Consider the following 20,053-nt stretch of genomic DNA (forward strand, 5'->3'; position numbering starts at 1 on the left):
AGAATGGGGGAGAAGGGATTGCGGCGTGACCATCTCCCTTGGGGGGTGATTTCTTGCTTTCTGTCTCTCTGTCTCTGTCTGTCTGTCTGGTGAGCGCACGCACCCTATCGCAAATACCTCTCCAAAAAAAAAAAAGAAAAAAAGAGTCCTTAGGACTCACGTAGAAGAGCAGCCTTATTTCCCGCCATCTAGTCCTAATAGGTCTTTGTTTCTGAGGGAAAGGGGAGGGCAGACACACACGGAGAGAAGGAATGGCGATGAAGGATGAGTTAGAGTCTCACCTTGCAGTGTACCTGCTAACACCTCATCATTAAGATGAGTCAGGAATGGTTTTGGATATCACATTCTATTTATTTCCTGTTAAATTCAAATATCTTTCCAAGAGCTCCTGGACTTTGTATTATAAACTTTGGATACCTGGCAATAATTTTCAGCTACCATAACCTGTTTCACCATTTTGATTTTCTCTTGGCAGTGGGTCACGGGGAAAATGCAATTAAAAGGAAAAATTGCTATGTAAGGGAAACCTAGCTATGTTAAGAGATGAAATAGTGAAAAAGTTAAGCAATGTTATGGTTAGAATCTCTGCTCTTAAAGAGTATATTTGCCAAATAAAATGGATTGTATGTTTTTGTTTCTGTGGCATTATCATTATGTATTTTATTCTATGTAGCATAAGAAATTGTAGTTGGAAACTTGTTAAATAGTTCCTGTTGTGTAATAGCAACTCATAAATACTGTGCTTGATAAATCTAAATCGTGAAGACAAGTTTATTCATTTTAATATCTGAGTGTTATTCTTTTTATTCACTAGCCTGCTTTATTTTCTGCCTTCCTTCCTAGTTTTTATTTGAATTTACTGAAAAATATTTATTAATATTGGACTTTGTACAAATAACACACGGAAATATATAATTGATAAAACAAATGCCTGTATTAGTGGTGTTTGCCAGTAGAAAGATAAGACATATGAAATAAAAAGTATTAAAAAATAAGGCTATGAAAACATCAGCAGTCCCAGGAGATTCACCAATTCAGTTTATCAAGGAAAGTTTTTATAAGGGAACTATCTCACCTAGTTCTTAAATCTATTAATTTATTTATGGTTTTCATTCATTCATTAAAATAACTTTTTTTTTCTTTTTTCTTTTTCTTTTTTTTCCTTTTTTTTTTTTTTTGGAGAGGTTTTTCACTACAGGGCACGTGCGCTCGCCAGACAGACAGAGAGAGAAACATAGAGACAGAAAGCAAGAAATCATCCCCCAGAGGAGATGGTCACACCGCAATCCCTTCTCCTCCATTCTCCTCTTGGGATCCTGGGCATGCACGCACACGTGCCCGGCGTAAGTTTTAAGCCACCGGGTCTGGGACACGAACTGCGGTCAACTACGTGGGAGTCCAGCGACATAGCCATTACGCTAACTGCTGGTTCCCTCATTAAAAGAACTTTTGAAGACCTTTTTTATTCCAAGAATGGTTACAGACACTGAGAGTTCAGAGGTAAATATTACAACAATAGTCTGTTCTTTCATAGGTCTTAGCGTCAAGTGAAGAAAATATACAATTAAAACTGTCCAATTACATAATTGTGGAAAGCTCTGAAAGAAACCTAGAGAAAGGTATTAGGACATATAATAAGAGATCTAATTTAGAGGCCTCAGGAAATGCTTTGTTGAGAAAGTGATGTAAAAAGGGAGTCTTGGAGAGTAAAGAAGATTAGTGGATGAGGGCTGGAGTAATGGGCATCAGGAAGGATTTCTTCTGCAGATAGACAGCGTGTGTGAAGATCCCAAGGCTGCTGGGATTGTGACATTCTTGAGGAATGGAAGGAAGACCTTTGTAGGAGAAATAGATAAAAAGAGGAAGCTTTTATGGAGTGAAGCTGGAGACCTGGCCTTGCCTTGAGGAATTTCAGTCTCTTCAGTGAAGTTACTTGCAGGGTTTAAGCAACAGTAGCTACTGTTGTGTGGAATAGAGAGAAAGTCAAGGAGCCAGTTGCAAGGCTATCTTGGGAGTCCAGATTAGAGGTAATAGTCCCTTGGATGGGGTATGGTTTTGGCAGTGGAGATAAGGAGAAGTGAGTGATTCAAGATCTGTTATGGAGGGAAAACAGACACACTTTGGTTCATTGGAGTGAGAGGGTCAGGAGGACACTAAGGTTTCTGGCTGAGAAATGGCAGATCTTGATATTCTTTGGAATAATGAGGAATGCTGTGTGCAGTTTAAGATCATGAATTCAAATCTGAGACACTCTCATTGTAATAAAACCACGAGACATGGATGTGCAACTGAATATGTAAGAGTAAGTATGCCTCTCAGAAGAGAGAGCATGGCTGCGGATGAAACGGAGAATCAGGGGCTTGGCAGTGGGTTTTGAAGTCCTTTGAATCTTAAGAATGAATATTATTTGGACCAGTAGAATGATATTTTTATTTTAGACACAATTTTTACCACGTGGTATTAAAATACATACTTCATTCTTCTGCAATGATTTTAGTACCATCAGGGAGAATATTTTCCCCTCTTGAGTAACACTTCTCTAACATTGTAATATAAGTCAAGTGGAGAATAAAATGTATTTAATTAAACTTGCCTTACAATGTAAATAGTTGGACTTATATGTTAATGAGTAAATTTTTTTCTTTAATTTTCTTTATGGGTATTCCTCTTCCCACCCATTTTCCAGTAAATGCTTTTGAATGGCCACATATTAGAAGAGATTTGATGGGTTGAATCATTTCTTAAATGAAGATATTTTGTAAGTAACATGTTTTCCCAGTAAAAGATAGGGTTAAGTGTGGAAATATTTTAAACATGAGCCAAAGTTATAATTATCATCTAATTTCTTGCTTTAAAATTCTATTTTATGTGCTTAATAGTTCCTTTCATCAAAGTTTTATAAAATCTTTCCCATCGCAGGTTCTAACTGAAACATGAAACATGCTAACTCCTCATAATTGAATAACAGATTTTAATTCATTATCTATGTAATCTCTAGCAAAGCATATTACATTTGACTTTCCTTTTTTTAAAAAAAGGAAACACTTCAAATGTCTCTCCATGCTCTAAGATTTACAATATCCATATTGTTTACATAGTAGCATAAGTTTTGAGGAAAAAAAAAACAAAGAAGCAAAGAAGAAACTCTTTCTGCACAACTCTGAAGGAATTACTGAATAGCATAGAGAAGGAGTTGGAAAAATTTCTGTTTATTATAAGAATGTAGCCCTGATCTAAAGTAAGGATGGAATTGCTCATTAAATAAATTCAGAATTCACAGAGCCAGCTCATTTTGTGGTTTCAGTGATAAAATTAAAATGGCTGCTACACTGAACTCTGTGATTAACTATACTTCATGATGATTTAACATACTAGAAAGATTACAGTATTCTTTCTTTTATCTGAAGTTTCTCAAAATGTCACCATCTTCATCTCTTTAATAAACCGGGATCTGAATCCCGATTAACCAATGGGCTGATGTTTCTGCACACGTATGCAAATGAATAGGACTAAGTAGCTTTTATAAGATCCTGACAATTTGCTGATGTGTATTATTTCTCTCTTTGTAATATTTACATGAAAAAGAACACTTATTTTGGGACAATCATATTATCTTCTAACTTGTATTGTTACCTGGTATCGTGATTCAGCCTCTTGCTGTATTGTCTTTGTCTTGAAGGGATCGCCTACGATCCTCTGATGCTGAAACACCAGTGCATTTGTGGCAATTCCACCACCCACCCTGAGCATGCTGGACGAATACAGAGCATCTGGTCACGGCTGCAAGAAACTGGACTGCTAAATAAATGTGAGGTAATCCTGAATTGGCCACACTCTTTTACGTACTTACATAAATCATGTAAAGAGGCCAGTATTCATTTGGGTTGTAGTAGAAAAATGTTAGCCATGTAGTACAAACATAGTGATTGATGAACCATCGTAGACACAAGCAGCAGAACTTTCTACCTGACTCTGGGCTGGGCACACAGTAGGTCCTCAATCAATGTAGATGTATGCAGCAGCTGCCTGAAGTGTGTGCCCTGTTATTACAGCATTATTGTGAGCTTATGGTAGTATTCTTGTTTGCAGACAGGCATCATTTACTGAGTTAATACTCTGAGAAAACTCTTGGGGCAAATTGTTAAGTGCAAAGTAATTGCTATTTTTATTTGTTATAAGTTATATCTGAACTCTGATACACGCTGTTGATGCCTCATGGAAACACATCAATTTAAAGGATTACGTGTCCTCTTACTAAGACAAGTCACTTATTTTTATTGAAGTGGCTGATACTTTTATAATGTTATGGTGAGGCTTTGCATGCTTTAATTTTATCAATATTTCTTTAGACTTATTTCTGTGGATTTCTGGTGAGCACCATTTTCACTTAGAAAAATCTGTTTCTTTAGACTTTCAAAGGTTAAAAACAAAATTGATTTCAATTCAGAAAGCCTCCCATTGTCAAACTCGCAAAAATATGTAACAACCAGGAGAGGTTTGAGTTAGTTGCTTTACATGTCTACTATTGCCTAAAATCCAGAAACATTCTGCATTGATTCTAAAGCATTTAAAAATATTTCCCTCATATATTTTCCCACATTACTTTAACATTTATTAATTGGAATATTTTTTACTAGGTCTATCATATGTTCTAGACAAGTTCCAGCTGACCATGTCTGTTTTCTGAATTTATAAAATTTCACAAGATAGATATAGTCCCTGTCCTCATACACTAATATTTTAACATGTTGCTGTTGTACATTTATGCAGATCAATGAAGGAAAACCAACACAGTTTTCTTTTTCTTTTTTTGAAGGGGTTTTTGCTATATGGCATGTACACTCGCTGGAGAGACAGAGACAGAAAGGGAGAAATCACCCCCAAAGAGGAGATGGCCATGTCATAATCCCTCCTCCTTCATTCTCTTCTTGGGATCTTGGGCATGCGCACATATGTGCCCAGTATGAATTTAAGCTCCCAGGTCCTGGAATCGAACTTCCATTGGCTACGTGGGAGTTTAGTGGCATAACCATTACCCTATCTACTGGTCCTTCCAACATAGTTTTCATGTGCCTGGGAAAAATAACTAAATTGATCATATTTTGACTATAGTTATACATGAGAAAATTGATAGGCTAAGATCACATTAAATTCACTTTAACTTAAAGAGCAATCCTCTGTGAGTACTTTTCAGGATCTTAAGAAATTACATACATGCATTTGCATGTGCAAATACTAAGGGTCAGGCTTTTAAATATTCTTATATAGTTGTTTATATAGCTGACATCAATTTGCACTATCTCTGAAAACTCTCTATTATACATTATTTTTAGCAACTCAAAAACTAGTCAACATAATTCCTATTAAAATTCAAATTAGTTTTTAGTGATCATGTAAAAAATTTTGGCTGAATTAGAAGGACCAGCAGGTGGCATGGTGTTAAGGCTATGGACTACCACATGGCTTCCGTGTTTGAGTTCTGGACCTGACAGCTTGACACTCTTCTGAGATTTGTGTTCAAAATCTCAGAAGGAGAAGGGATTTGGCCATGGCCATCTGCGCCCTCCCCACCCCCAAGTGATTTTTCACTTTGCCTCTCACTGTCTCACTCCAGCCAGCACATGCATCCTATGGAAAGCAAAACAAAACAAAAAACCAAACAAAAAGCCTTAAAAAAAAGGAGGGGGGGGGGATCAGCAAATGGCTTAATGGTAATGTCAGTGGACTGCCATGTAGTTGACTGTGGTTCAAGTCCTGGACTCAGTGGCTTAAAACATGTCAGGTGCAAATGCGTGCATGCCCAAAATCCCAAGAGGAGAATGAAGGAGAAAGGATTGCAGCTTGGCCATACCCCGGGAGGTGATTTCTCGCTTTTTGTCTCTCTGTGGAGTGCATGCACCCTATAGCAAAAATCTCTCAAAAAAAAAAGAAAAGAAAAGAAAAGGAAAGAAAAGAAAAGGAAAGGAAATGGCAATGCTGAATGTTTTAAAGGTCAAGTATACATGCCTATATTTGATAGCATGAGTTATATTAGTCCAATTCTTTGCTGGAAACTTGTAAAAATAATTGACTTTTGACAATGAAGCTATTCATGCAGTGTGTTCATTTTTTTTTAAGAATATATCATTTTATTTAAAGATTTTCTCTTTGAAAAAAGAGGTAGATGATAGATTTCAACATCCAGGGAATAATTTTTTTTTCTGTATTAAATCATTGAAAATGCCTTTGATTATTTAGCAGTTGAAATTGTGAATAACCACACCAGAGTAATGTGTAAGGATTGTCTCACCAGTTGATCATATGCTTGTGGTGCAATTATCAAACGTGTTTGCTGTTTAAACCTCTGCTTTTGATCACATGTATCCGTTACCCACAAACCCCAAAGTGAAGGAAACGAGCTAGATTCTTTTCCTCTGGTTCTTTCCTGAGTGAACGTCTATTATTCATCTTGGCTGCTGGCATCCGTATTAGGTGGCAGAAAACTTTGCTATTCTTCAGTTAATTTTAGAGTTATCTCTATGCATTTCATGTTTTTGATGATGCGATTTGGAGGCGAAACCATCTCTATACAGTCCCAGATGGAGTAAATAAAGTCGACCAGCATGGAGACTTACTGTGGTGGTCTGATCTTGGATGAATACATTTATTTGTGTGAGCATTCCTGTCTCACCTCTACATCCTCTGTAGATGTTTTCCTGTGTGGCTGTTGTCCTCTACTTTTGCCAGCTGAGGCACTGCTGTTTACATTTTCCCACATTCAGTTCCTTGTTATATCCTGCAGCAACTGGCTAGGCCTCAACCATGCCAGGGTGACAGTGGCTGACCACAGCCTTCGAATGCATAGTTAGGTAACGGTATTCCTAAAATCTGTTCCCTGCAGGTCAGCTGTTTATGAAAAGAGCAGAAGTAGAAATACAGAGAATGTAGTATGATCTTAAAATGATAAGTTTATGGACCCAGCAGCTGGCGTCATGACTGTGTCATTGGACTCCCATGTAGTCAACCGTGGTTCGAGTCCCAGACCTGGTGGCTTGCTTTCTCACTTTTTTTCTCTCTCTCTCTCTGTGTCTTTCTCTGGTCAAATTAAAATAAATAAATGAATAAATAAAAATAAATAATTTTTAAGAACCCAACAAATCAAATTATTTTGAAAGGTTCAGTGCTGTAGAAAAATCTCAGAAATTTATATAACATGTATTTTAGCAATTTATGTAATCTTATGAAAATCATAGTTTTTTGAAGAAATTGGAAAAGTGCATCATAAACGACAAGCCATCTAATGAGCTACTGTCCTTTGTGCATGGTGGGTGCTTTGGCTAATGGAAACTGCATGAAGATTCCTACCCTAAAAGGCACCTTGGTTAATGTTTCTGAGCCTTCTAAAGGAATAAAGGCCAATGATATTATCTGCCTACTGGAGTTTGCTTTTTCACTCCAAGAGAGGAAGTTGGGTCCCAGCTCCAGCGTATGTGGCTTCTTTCCAAGAAGAGAGTCAAGGTCATCTTTTCTAAATTGGCTAAGAGGAGCTATCAGGAAGTGAGACTCTAGTTCGTGTCTGACTCTCTCTAAAGCTTGCAAACATGAGAGGGTCAATCTCTTCGAGGTGGATCTCCATGGATTTGAGTACCAGGCCTGTATCTAGGTTACCACTTTCCCCTAAGCAGTGTGGACATTTATTCTCTTGTTATGGGAAATAATGACAACACTCAACTGACTCAAAAGGCAGGAGGTTTGTTAACTTCATAGAAAAGGATGTAATCAAATAGGAATAGAATGCATACAAGCTGGGTCAATGGATTTTGTCCTGTTATCCATATAGCATTCTGCCCTCTTTGGACACTGTTATCCCACCAGGTCTGTGTAACCACCCATGGTTAGAAATCAACCTGTGCCAGGGGACCAGCAGATGGCACAATGGCTATCTCACTGGACTCCCATGTAGTCGACCGTGGTTCGAGTCCTAAAGTCGGTGGCTTAAACTCATGCTGGGCGCTTATGCGTGCGTGCCAAAGACCCCGAGAGGATAATGGAGGAGAAAGGATTGTGGCATGGCCAACCCCCCTGGAATGTGATTTCTTGCTTTCTGTCTCTCTGTCTCTCTCTGTCTTTCCGGTGAGCACACACACCCTATAGCAAAAACAAACAAACAAACAAAACAAAACAAAACAAAACAAAACAAAAAACCCCACAAAAACCCAAAAAATAAAACTCTCCAAAAACTAACCTTTGCTTTTACGGAAACAAATCTCAAACTCAGCATATATCAGAAACATCTGGAGAGAAGTTATAACACAGATTACTGAGCTCCAACCCGGAATTTCTGATTTGGCAGATATAGAGTGGGGCTCAAGAATCTGTATTGCTAACTTGTGTCTGGGTTATCCTAATATTGCTGGTCTCACCACCCTTTGAGAACAGCAAATAAATCCATTCCATAGTGTTGAGTTTTCCTGGCACTTCTGTTAGGAAGAGGAGAGAGAATGTGGAGTAGAAAAATACATTCCTGGGACCAGCAGTTAGCGTAATGGCTATGTCGCTGGACTCCCATGTAGTCGCCCGCCGTTCGCATCTTGGACCCGGTGGCTTAAAACTCACGCTGGGCGCGTGTGCATGTGTGCCCAAGATCCCGAAAGAAGAACGGAGGATAAGGGATTGTGGCATGGCCATTCTGCCCCCCCAGGGGTGATTTCTCGCTTTCTATCTCTCTGTCTCTCTCTGTCTGTCCTGGTGAGAGCACACGCTCTATAGCAAAAACCTCTCCATAAAAAAAAGAAAAAAGAAAAAAGAAAAATACATTCCCTGTTTTCAAGGAGGTAACCCTCTGACAGGATAAGCAGACATGATTCAGATGATCAGACGGATGATCATACAAATAAATACGCAACTGCACCCTCCCCGAGTGTTTCAAGTCACTAGTTCTATATTGCTGTGGCTTTGAAGATTTTTACTGATTTGGCTTGAGGAAGAAATAAATAATATGTGAAAGACATGGGGCTGGCAGGCCATGTGGTAGTTAAAGGCGCTGGACTCCCACATTGCCAACTATAGTTTAAGTCCTGGACCTGGTAGCTTGCTTTCTCACTTTTTCTCTGTCCCTCTCTCTGTATCTCCCTGGTCAAATTAAAATAATATTAATAATAAAGTTAAATAAAATAAATCTTAAAATAAAATGAGAAAGACATAGTAAGCTGCTTTCCATAGTCTTTAGTTGTTGTTTTTGCATAGGGCGTGTGTGCTCACCAGACAGACAAAGACAGTGAGAGAGAAAGTGAGAAGCCAACCCCTTGCTGGAGGGCATGGCCACACAGCAGTCCCTTCTCTTCCATTCTCCTCCTGAGATTATGAGCGTGTAGGCACTCATGTCCTGTGTAAGTTTCAAGACACCAGACTTGAGATTTGAACTGTGGTGAGCCATGTGGGAGTCCAACGCTTTAACCACTACCCCACTTACCTTCATGGTTTTGACAGCACCAGAAGGATTCTGTGAGCCAGAGTCAGAAGACCTGAGGTTATCTCATCACACTGTGAAATGTAAAGTATCCCAAACTTCTAAGTGGAATCATTTGCCTTCTGCCTTTGTTGGAGTTCCTTTGTGTATTTGGTGTAACTATTTTACTGGGATGAGATGAGGAATCGTGATTCTTCTGATATGTAGAAAAGAGTCAGTTTAATCAAAAAGCAGTCCGTTTTGCAAGTAATGATGAAATGATTAAAACGATGGCAATTTGAAAACATGAAAAAGGCTCTTCAACTTAAAAACAGTAGACCGATCCACAAATCAAACTTTTATGTTGTGTCAGTTCATTTAGCAACGTAGCAAATTAATCCAACTGGGTCTTTCAAAGGTAATTGCTTGGGGCCAGCAGGTAGCATGGACTGTGGTTCAAGTCCCAGACCTGGTGGCTTGTGGCTTCCTTTCTTACTTTTTCTGTCTCTCTCTGGTGGTACACATGCCCTAAAGCAAATTAAAATAATAATATAAATAAACAAACAAATAATAATGTTAAATAATTATTTAAAAAATTTTTTTTCTAATAAGGTGGTTGTTCAACATTAGATTTGACCTTCATTCTGACATTAATAATATGTGTACTTCGGTCCAGTCATTCACTCTTGCTGATCTTTGATTTTGCCATAAGTAGATGAACGTGCTAGGTGGGATATTTGCTAGGATCTCTTCCAGCTCTAATACCGTATGAAATTAGAATGACAAGGGCTTCATTTGGAACATAATGAGTAGACTAAAATTTGGTTAACAGTAGACTAAAATTTCAGGATGTTTTAGTAAACACATTGCTCTTAGTTTGTAAGCTATAGTGTAAATTGGCTCCACTTACTAGTCCTGATTAGCAGCCAGAAAAAACATTAGTCCTCATTATAATAGATTACAGTGGTTACATGGGTTAACTTCTTTTGGCATGACGTGGCACTGTTTTTTAAAAAGTTGAGGCAGTTAGTAGTCCTTTATGCCAACACCATTTAATTTTTTCCCCTACTGAATCATTCATACTTAGTTGAGTGATTCTACTGGGAGCAAAAAGAGAAATTAGGAGCTTTTTTGTCACTATGACAAGTGAACCTAGAGGGGTCATTTGATGTCCTGTTTACAAATAAGTTGTTTGATTAGGTAGCCGGGATTCTAAAGTGTACATGCTCCTGAGGAAAAGAATGTGCTCCTCTGTGGAAAAAAAAAAAAAAAAAAAAAAAAAAAAAAAGTACCAAGTGACCCATCATCTGTTAGAAATGCACTTGCAGTTGTTTTTCCACAGTCCTTATGACTCCCAGCCCCACCAAGCCACCCACAGACATTTGCTTGCTCTCACATTGTTTGGAGAATAATACGTTTTATAATGCTTTTGTTGGATTACACATTATGTGGAATTTGCTTGGCCTCTTTGTGACTAACATTGAATAACTTTGTTTCGCTTAGTTCATAAGGACGGAACCATAAGCTACATACTATAGAGAAATGTTTAACTCTTTTATTCAAGTGCCAAGGCAAAGGAGTTAATTCTGGCGCACACACACACACACACACACACACACACACATACACAGTAGCTACTGTTGCTCCTCCTGAGATTGCTCAGCAGTTCCAGTGAGAAAAGTGGAGATGAAGTTTAGAGTAAAATCTTAAAATGCCAAGGGGGTTAGGAATTGGGTGTTTAGCACACTTACCTGTACTCGCAAATAACTTAAAAATATCACATACACTCCCCTAAATAAGACTGTGTGGAAAAACACATTTGAGATGTTCAGGTTTTCTGACATCAGGACCGCAAAGTACTGAATACATCAAATTAATGGAAATTCAATTAAACACTAGCTTTATGGTGTAGTCTAACTAGGTGGCAGCACATAACAGCTTACTGTTTAGTTTGCAAAAAAAAAAGGTTTTCATTGTGTTTGTGTCTTTGAATGTAACCCACAAAACAGCAACTCAAATAGAGTCCTGTGAATTGTCTCAAAAGGACATGGCAGTCTTGGAGAGCAGTACGAATTGATGACGATGTAATGAGCGAGCCAGGGTCCATTATGCCGTGGTTCTGAGAGATATCTCTATATCACAGGAGAGTGGACCCTGGCACATAAATACATCAAAAGTAACTGTGCAGCTTTTAATCAGAAATCAGATTATTTGAAGATTAAAAAAAATTGTGCTATGAAGGAAAAATTAGTGTGGAAAGCAACAAAGAAAATAAATGACGGGCTGCCCTTTTTAAGTGCATTTGGAAAGTGTTGCAAGATTTGTGACACAGCAACCTTAAAACTTATTAATAAAAATGAATAGATATATATTTTCAGCATTTGAAGATTACAGTCTTTGTATAAAAAATATAATATTTGAGGGAAAATGTGTTTTGTACATGATTAATGTTTAAAAAGCAATACTTTTCACCAAACCATTAAAATGTTTATTTTTAAGGGGCAGTAGGTGGCATGGTAGTTAAGGTGCAAGACTTCCCATATGACTGAACTAGGTTCAAGTCCCAGACCTGGTACCTTGAAAATCATGCCAGGCACATGTGAGTACATATTCCAAAATTCCAAGAAGAGAATGGAGGAGAAAGGATTGTGGCATGGTCATCCCCCTAGGGGGTGATCTCTCATTTCCTTCTCTCTGTCTCTCTCTGGTGAGTGAATGTGCCTTATAGCAAAAAAATGCGATTTTTTTAAAGTTTATTTTTAAGTTTAAAGAGAATAATTACAATGTAGGAGATTCTGTTGCATAAAAAATTGAGCAATTAAACTAAGGGATGTTATTTTTCTTGTTTTCTGACAAGCATAATAATTTGAAATAGGTGAAAATAAATGTGTATGCTCATTATCAAGTTTATATTAAATCAGACCTTTATTATTGAATGGGATTTTCTATTTTTCTGAGTAATTGCTCTCTTCCTCAAAAATGCTTTAAAATATGGGCCAGCTGTTGGCATGGTAATAAAGGCAACTTGATCTCACATAGCCAACTGTGTGGTTCAAGTCCTGAACCTGGCAACTTAATACACCAGGCACGTGTGCATGTCCAAAATCCCAACAGGAGAATGGAGGTGAAGGGACTGTGATGTGGCCATCCCCCCAGGGGGTGCTTTCTCACTCCCCTCAGCTCCCATCTCTCTCTAGTAAGCCCACATGCCCTATGGCAAATTTAAAAAAAAAATAAATAAAATTAGTGGTAACAACTGAATTAAGCACTGTTAGGACCATTAGAAAGCATTTAATATTCTGAAGGCAAGACAGACTTTGTTCACTTCCCATCCTCAGTCCACTCACCATTTACGGTAACTATTCCATATTAGCAGATGGTAGTCAGTACGTTATTGGTATCTTGAACTCCCTTTTGAGCAGGAAAAATGGACAGCTCTCTCTAACATATGGTTCTTTTTTTTTTTTTTTTTGGAGAGGTTTTTGCTATAGGGTGCCTGCGCTCGCCAGAAAGAAAGAGACAAAGAGAGAGAAAGCGAGAAATCATGCCCCAGGGAGGATGGCCATGCTGCAATCCCTTCTCCTCCATTCTCCTCTCAGGATCTTAGGCACGCACACACACACCTGGTGTGAGTTTAAGCCACCGGGTCTGAGACTCGAACTACAGTTAACCACACGGGAGTCCAGCAATATAGCCATTATGCCAACTGCTGGTCCCAACATATGGTTCTTGACTGAGGCTGCCCATTAGAATCCACAGGTTAGTTATAAGTATGTAGTGCTTAGTTTGCACCCAACGTTCATCCTGAAGCTATGGAGACTTCTTGAAGTTCCCCAGCTGATCCCAAGGTGCAACCACTGTTCAGAAACACCGTAAGAGAGGTCCAGTAGGTGGCATGGTGGTTAAGGGCACTGGAATCCCACATGGCCAACTACAGTTCAAATCCCGGGCCTGGCAACTTGCTTTCTCACTTTTTCTCTCTCTGTCCATCTGTGGTCAAATTAAAATAAATAAATAAATACAAATGAACTAAATAAAGTTCAATAAAATAATTTATAAAAAAGAGAAACACTGTAACAGAAACTCAACTTCTTGACATAAACTTAATGAGGCAGAAACAAATGAGCAATCAAAATAGGAGCTCCGAAAAGTACACTGGTTTTTATAATTATGATCAAAACTTACTAAGACATGGGCTTCAAGAAATAGCTGGACTCTACAAAAAAAAAAAAAGCCTTGTAGTTAGGTCTCCTGTCTAGCCTCAACCATAGTAATTTATCATTACAATTGTTTGCTTGCTTATAGCAAATCTTTAAATCAAAATAAGGCACACTTTATTACATTTTTATTACATAAATGATTGTTTCACATAGAACCCTATCATTTTGAGACTAAAAGGGAGCTTCAAAATAAGTTAGTAAAACCTCCTTATGTTATTTATAGATGAAAAATCGAAGGCTGGTAAGAGTTGTTTCACAGGTAGCTATAGACACTTCAAAGCCATGGCAGGGTCAGCAGGATATTCAGGGGCTTCTTTCTTTCCATGTGACCAACAGAGAGGGCATAAAGCCTGCTGGGCTGCCTGCCTGCTTAACTATCTCCCTCACTTTCTCTCTTATTTTTGTATATTAAAACTGAGGGCTCTGTGAAAGGAGAGAATGCAGATGGGGGTGTAGAGGTATTAAAAATTGTCTTTTATGTAACACGTAAAGAAAAAATTGTTTGTAGCAATTGAAAACTCCTTTAAGTATGCTCGGGCACAGAACAATGAGAGCAAATTTTTTGGTGTGTTTTGGGACCAGCAGTTAGCATAGTGGCTATGTTGCTGGACTCCCATGTAGTCGACAGCAGTTTGAGTCCTGCACCCGGCGGTTTAAACTCATGCCGGGTGCGTGTGCATGCTTCTTGCTTTCTGTCTCTCTGTCTGTCTGGCGAGTGCACATGCCCTATAGCAAAAACCTCTCCAAAAAAATAGAAAAAAAAATTGTGTGTGTGTTTTTAACAGAGAAGGGTAAATCAAGAGTGATAAATTCACCATGATTTGACTCATTAATATTAAGCGTGGTATTTGGAGGAAAGGCTTAACTTCGACACTAAGCCGTTTGTCATTTTTAAAATCATTATTATTCTGAAAGTCTGTAGCCCTGTGGATTTTTGGAGAAAAAAAATAAAAATGCATCCCTACATTTTGGGACTATGGATAAAATATTTTCAGTAAATGAGATATTTCAGTGGAAATTCTTGCCTTATATGTCATCACTTTGAAAATGATTAAAGAAAGTGGAGTCTCCCCCAGTGGAGGCAGGTACTCTGACTTGTCAGATTGAAGTTGGACATTTTCTCTTAGTTTGGAGCTGCCACAAAACCAGCCCTTTCATGTCCTCAATCATACCAAACCAATGCAATCCATCTGTTCTGCTAAATTATTTCTAGTTCCCTAACCAAAGGCACTGCTTTTTCATGCATTTTATCATGATTTTATGCCCTTTATTATATTTTACAAAAGGTTCTGATTCCTCCAGGGCCAATGAGAACTGATTAGGACACTGGCCTAAATCCAGGCTTTGAACACAGGAGGGGAAGGAATAGAACCGTTTCCTTTTTTCCCTGCTCCTTGGCAGAAAAAAATATGAATCTATACCGTGTGTGTGCTCTGTGTGTGGGTGGGTGTGGGCAGGCTGCATTTTATCCTGTCACAGTATGACTTTGTAGATCGTGTTCAGAACATTCCTTCTATAATCAGGTTGCATTAACGGGCTTGATTTCAGAAAGGCTGTTTCTTTAGGAAAGAACCATGTGTGTTGTGAGACTCAATGATATGGTCATTGTAAATGACTTTCCTTAAACATCCAGCCTGCACGTAGGATGTTACGGGCTCTGAACTGAAAGCGGCCATATTCTTGGGTACAGAGGAGGCGTACGTCGCGAGCACTGGCAACTTCTCCATGGGGGAGTGCAACTCAGAGAGAATAATGCAATACTGAACACAGTCCTGCAACACAGAATGCCTTTACTGAGAAGATGAAAGACTAACTAAGTTTTCATCCCTAGGCCGGTACTGGTAAAGTAGTTTAGACCTTATTTGGACCGCAAGTGAGAAATCCCCAGACCTTCATTTCTATTTACATTTAGTGACTCTGTATGCTCAGAATTCTTAAAAATCTTTTTGGTCTGAATATCCTAGATAACCCTACACAGACCTCCTGCAGTCTGAGAATTTCTGAGAACGGAAATCAGTTATCTCTCCACATGAAGATTATCAGAGCCCTTTATCCTATTTTATGATTCATAATGTGACTGACCTTTGACTTTAGAGAGCATCTTGAGAAAGAAATGGAGTAAAGAGTACACAGGAAACAGAAAGTATGGGAAGGGATTAAAGGATAAATCTCTATTTTAGCATAAACAAAATATACGAAATTACTGATGGCAATTCACAAAAATGTTGAAGACCTCAGTATGAGAAAAAAAAGTCTGATGTGACAAATTTAAGGTATCTGATAAGAGCAAAGCAAATGGCACTCTGTAGAAGATCCTATGTGTTAAGAAATAAAGTCATCGCTATTTTTGAAATTTTAGCTTAGTCATCCACTAAATTCTCATAGCAATGTCTCTAAGCCACATAAATTTCAAAACTTCTTTTCTCCAGATCCTTCTACAGGTAGAACCATTTTCTTTTTCTTTCTTTCTTTCTTTTTTTTTTTTTTTTTGTAGAGGTTTTTGTTATAGGGCGCCTGCGCTCGCCAGAAAGACAGAGACAGAGAGACAGAAAGCGAGAAATCACCCCCCAGGGGGAATGGCCATGCCACAATCCCTTCTCCTCCATTCTCCTCTTGGGATCTTGGGCACGCATGCACATGCGCCCAGTGTGAGTTTAAGCCACCGGGTCAGGGACTCGAACTGCTGTCAACTACATGGGAGTCCAGTGACATAGCCATTACACTAACTGCTGGTCCCCAGGTAAAACCATTTTCAAACTGAGTTGGTGTACACTCTATTTCTGTAAAAACACATGCACTAATTTTGTGGGGCTTGTTTTCTAACATCCAGGGAAGCTGAAATGATTGTCAAGAGTGAGCTCTTCCTTCTATTTAGCTATTATTATTATTTTATATTATATTATTATTTTATTTTATTATTTATTTAGTTATTATATTACTATTATTATTTATATATATAATATTGTATATTATATATAATATTTATATTATTTTAGTTATTATGATTATGAGTGTGATTATTTTATTTTATTGCTGGGGGCACATACATTATGAGAGAGAAAGAGAGAGAGAGAGAGAGAATACCACCATGGTCAGACCACAGTCCTTTCCCTCTGTTTCTCCTTTCCATCAGAATTTTGGGCACACACACGCACATGCCCAGTGAGTTTTACAAGTCACCAGGGCTGAGACTCAAACCCTGGTTGTCCACGTGTAATCTGGCTCCTGATGCACTGTGCTATGAGGTCAGCCCCAGTGCAATTATTTTTTAAGAACTATTTATCACAATAATACAAAGAGCCAGTGTAAAATACTTGCTGGGAATCAAAAGAAAAAAGCAGAAGGAAAAAAAAAAAGAGAAATCAGAGTGAAAACTTATGAGCAGTGGTACATTTTAGTAGCGAGAGTAAAGCCCAGAGTATACACTAGGAGGGGATACTCTTAGGTAAGGACTGCCAAATATCTGGGGCAATGCTCTCTCCTTACTGTTCTTTGATGCTCTAGGAGGGAATGCGTGATAGTCATCAGGCATCCTCCTATAGATTCACAGTAATTGACCTACTGTCAAATGCAGTGAAGCTTGTTAGATTATTGTTCAAAGATGCTTTAGCATTCTGATGGAATGCTGGTGGGATCATAGGGGACTCAGGGAAAAAAAAATTGGGACAAGCATGGAGTATATGACATGAAAATTTATATGACTAGGGTATGTAGATAGGAATTATGTTTGTTATTAATGGCATTTAATGTGATACCAAGAGGCAAAGATTCAACTCATGGTTAAAAAAATTTTGACAGAAAAAAAAGAAAGGGGAAAAAAGATCAATTTTGGTTTATGATAGTTGTCACAACATGGGTCTGATTACTACCTATGAAATAGACATTGTTTAAGATACTGATGTTTCTTTCAATCAGCACATTTGATTTCTGTGGCTCTGGATTTCATAGGCCCGTCAGAATGGGAACTGGGAGCCGTATTATTTCATGGTGTTCATTATTCTGCCAGAGAACTGGTTGCTACAGTCTGTTTTCCAGTGCCCGGCTCATTCCAATTGTGGATGACTCAAATACTTTTCTTAGGGGTTTTCCACCCTCTGAAATCTTACAGTTAAACTGTTTCCTTTAAATATGGACTTTGAACTTTCTCTTGCTCATTTTCTCTCTTGACTTCTTCAGTTGTTCTGGGCTCTCATAACTTTTTCCAAATTTAATGTTTCCCAGCAAGCCCCGAAGTTCAGAAAGATGTTTCTTGGTCAGAATCATGGTCATGGTCAACCAGCCATAGGACTATTACTACACTTGCCATAGTCTTCAGCTTTAAAATTTTCTTGGACCAATTGGTGGCATGATGGTTAAGGTAGCTGGATACGACATGGCTGACTGTGCAGTTTGAGTCTTGAACCTAGAGGCCTGAGAAAGAGGCCAGGTGTGTGCACAAGCATCCTCAAAGTCCCAGAATGAGAGCTGGAGAAGAAGGGATTGCAGTGTGACCATCCCCCATAGGGCTGTTTTTCAATTTTCCTCTCTCAATCTCCCTCTGGAGAGTACACATGCCCTTTAGCAAATTAAAAACAAACAAAAAATTCTCCTCTTACCTACCTGGAATCATTTTTCTAAGATGTATTTTTGTTTTTCTACAATGTATATTGGGTTAGATAATGGTGAAGGATAGTGTCCAAAACAGGGAACTTCAATGCTTTGGCAAAGAACATTCTACAAGTATTTGTTTATTCAGTGCATAAAGGCAGTGCTGAGGAGACTCTGCTTTCCATCAATCCTTTCCTGTCACTCTATAGTTCCTCACTACCTCTCCCTTACTGTGACCTGGTCATTTATTCTCAATGACAAGTGCAGGTCTGCCTCCTGCCCAGTAAACCCTGAGGAAGTAGCAGTACCTCTAGGTCCTCCTGGCCTGCCTCAGTGAGTCCCCTACCCACTTTAAGGATCCTGGCAACAACCAATCACCTTAAACTAGGGAGGGTGAATATGGAACTGTCTTGACTCTGAGAGCCGTATTTTTGTTCCTGGATGGCTATATTTTTGTCCCCAGATGTTTTCAAGTCAGCTGGTAGTTCCACGGTCAGGAACATGGAAGGCAGCATTCCCTCAACAGATTCTCTTTGCATTTCACTGTAGTTCTGTGTTTAAATACTACAACTGCCTTTTGGTAGTAAATATTTTAAGTGAAATACTAACTAATACTGTGTCTATAATTTCTAATACTGCGTCTATAATTTTAGGAAACACAGCAATTTCCAAAAGTTTAGGTTACTTAACTTCATATGCCGACACAGTGTTCATTGAGCTTACAGATGTGCCAACGGAGAAATGTGGCCAGGAACACCTTGCACGTCAGCTATCTGAGGTGTCACAACGTGCAGTGCATACTGATGGGCCATTCTTTGTTAGATCGAGTGACAGTCTCTGCCCAGCCTGTGTGTAAAAATAGGCTGAATCTATAGCATTTCATGTGATCTCTAGTTAAACAGAAGTTTTTTGTTTCTTTGTTTTATCTTCAATTCATCACACACTAATATTTTTATGGAATATACTCATAATGAAATACTGCAAAAGTAAAATAAAAAATGGAAGACACACAGGATATATTAGAGTCAAAATACATAAAAGTGCTTTCAAATTTTCATAAAAGTTTTCAAATATTTACTCTGAACTTCTGTACTGACCTCCTCCCAGATCATTGGTAAGCAGATCTCAAACTATTACCAACCCCCACGAGACACAGTCTGAGTATTCTTAGTCTAGATGAACACTACTTTGGGTACCCATGAAATGGTTAGTATATCTGTGATCATCAAATCCATTAAAATGTAGTGGTGGTTGCTTATGTCCTTTAAGAAAGAACAAGGAATTCCTCCCAACTGCTTGAGTGAGTGTACAATAGATTGTAACAAATTGACTTTTCAGTTGTCCCTGTTTAAGTTGATACTTTTACAAAAACTCAATATTAATTTTTTTGTTACAGACTTCATTTTTAGGAATATGCTTTGTGTCAATTGCTATTTAGGTATAAGCATTTCATTGGATCTGAACCTTGCATGTGTTCATTTTTCAAATATTATTACTTTATGCTACTAAGAAAATCAGTGTCACATTCCTGCATGATGAAACCCAGCCCATTATTAATCATCTTAAATGTGACTTGGGGGTCTCATTTTCTTCTAAATGTTGTCAGTGGAGTACTGTAGGCTTCTGCTGTTTTCTTTCAGCGAATTCAAGGTCGAAAAGCCAGCCTGGAGGAAATACAGCTTGTTCATTCTGAACATCACTCACTGTTGTATGGCACCAACCCCCTGGACAGACAGAAGCTGGACCCCAGGATACTCCTAGGTCTGTACGGGCCTCCATTCTACTGAGCACAGCACATTCCAGCACTATCATTAGTCAA

The 20,053-nt window shown here is 38.4% G+C and overlaps 1 protein-coding gene across 1 annotated transcript in view; it reads left to right on the top strand.

The window, feature by feature from the left end:
* Window positions 1-20,053, top strand: part of HDAC9 (histone deacetylase 9) — an 865,518-nt gene that overhangs the window by 545,369 nt on the left and 300,096 nt on the right. The window contains exons 14-15 of the mRNA XM_027774184.1: window positions 3,680-3,813; window positions 19,875-19,995. Coding sequence (XP_027629985.1) covers window positions 3,680-3,813; window positions 19,875-19,995 — 255 coding nt within the window. The remainder of the gene's footprint in view (window positions 1-3,679; window positions 3,814-19,874; window positions 19,996-20,053) is intronic.

The sequence above is a fragment of the Tupaia chinensis genome, unplaced genomic scaffold (assembly GCF_000334495.1).
Source record: "Tupaia chinensis unplaced genomic scaffold, TupChi_1.0 Scaffold000410_1, whole genome shotgun sequence".
NCBI lineage: Eukaryota > Metazoa > Chordata > Mammalia > Scandentia > Tupaiidae > Tupaia > Tupaia belangeri.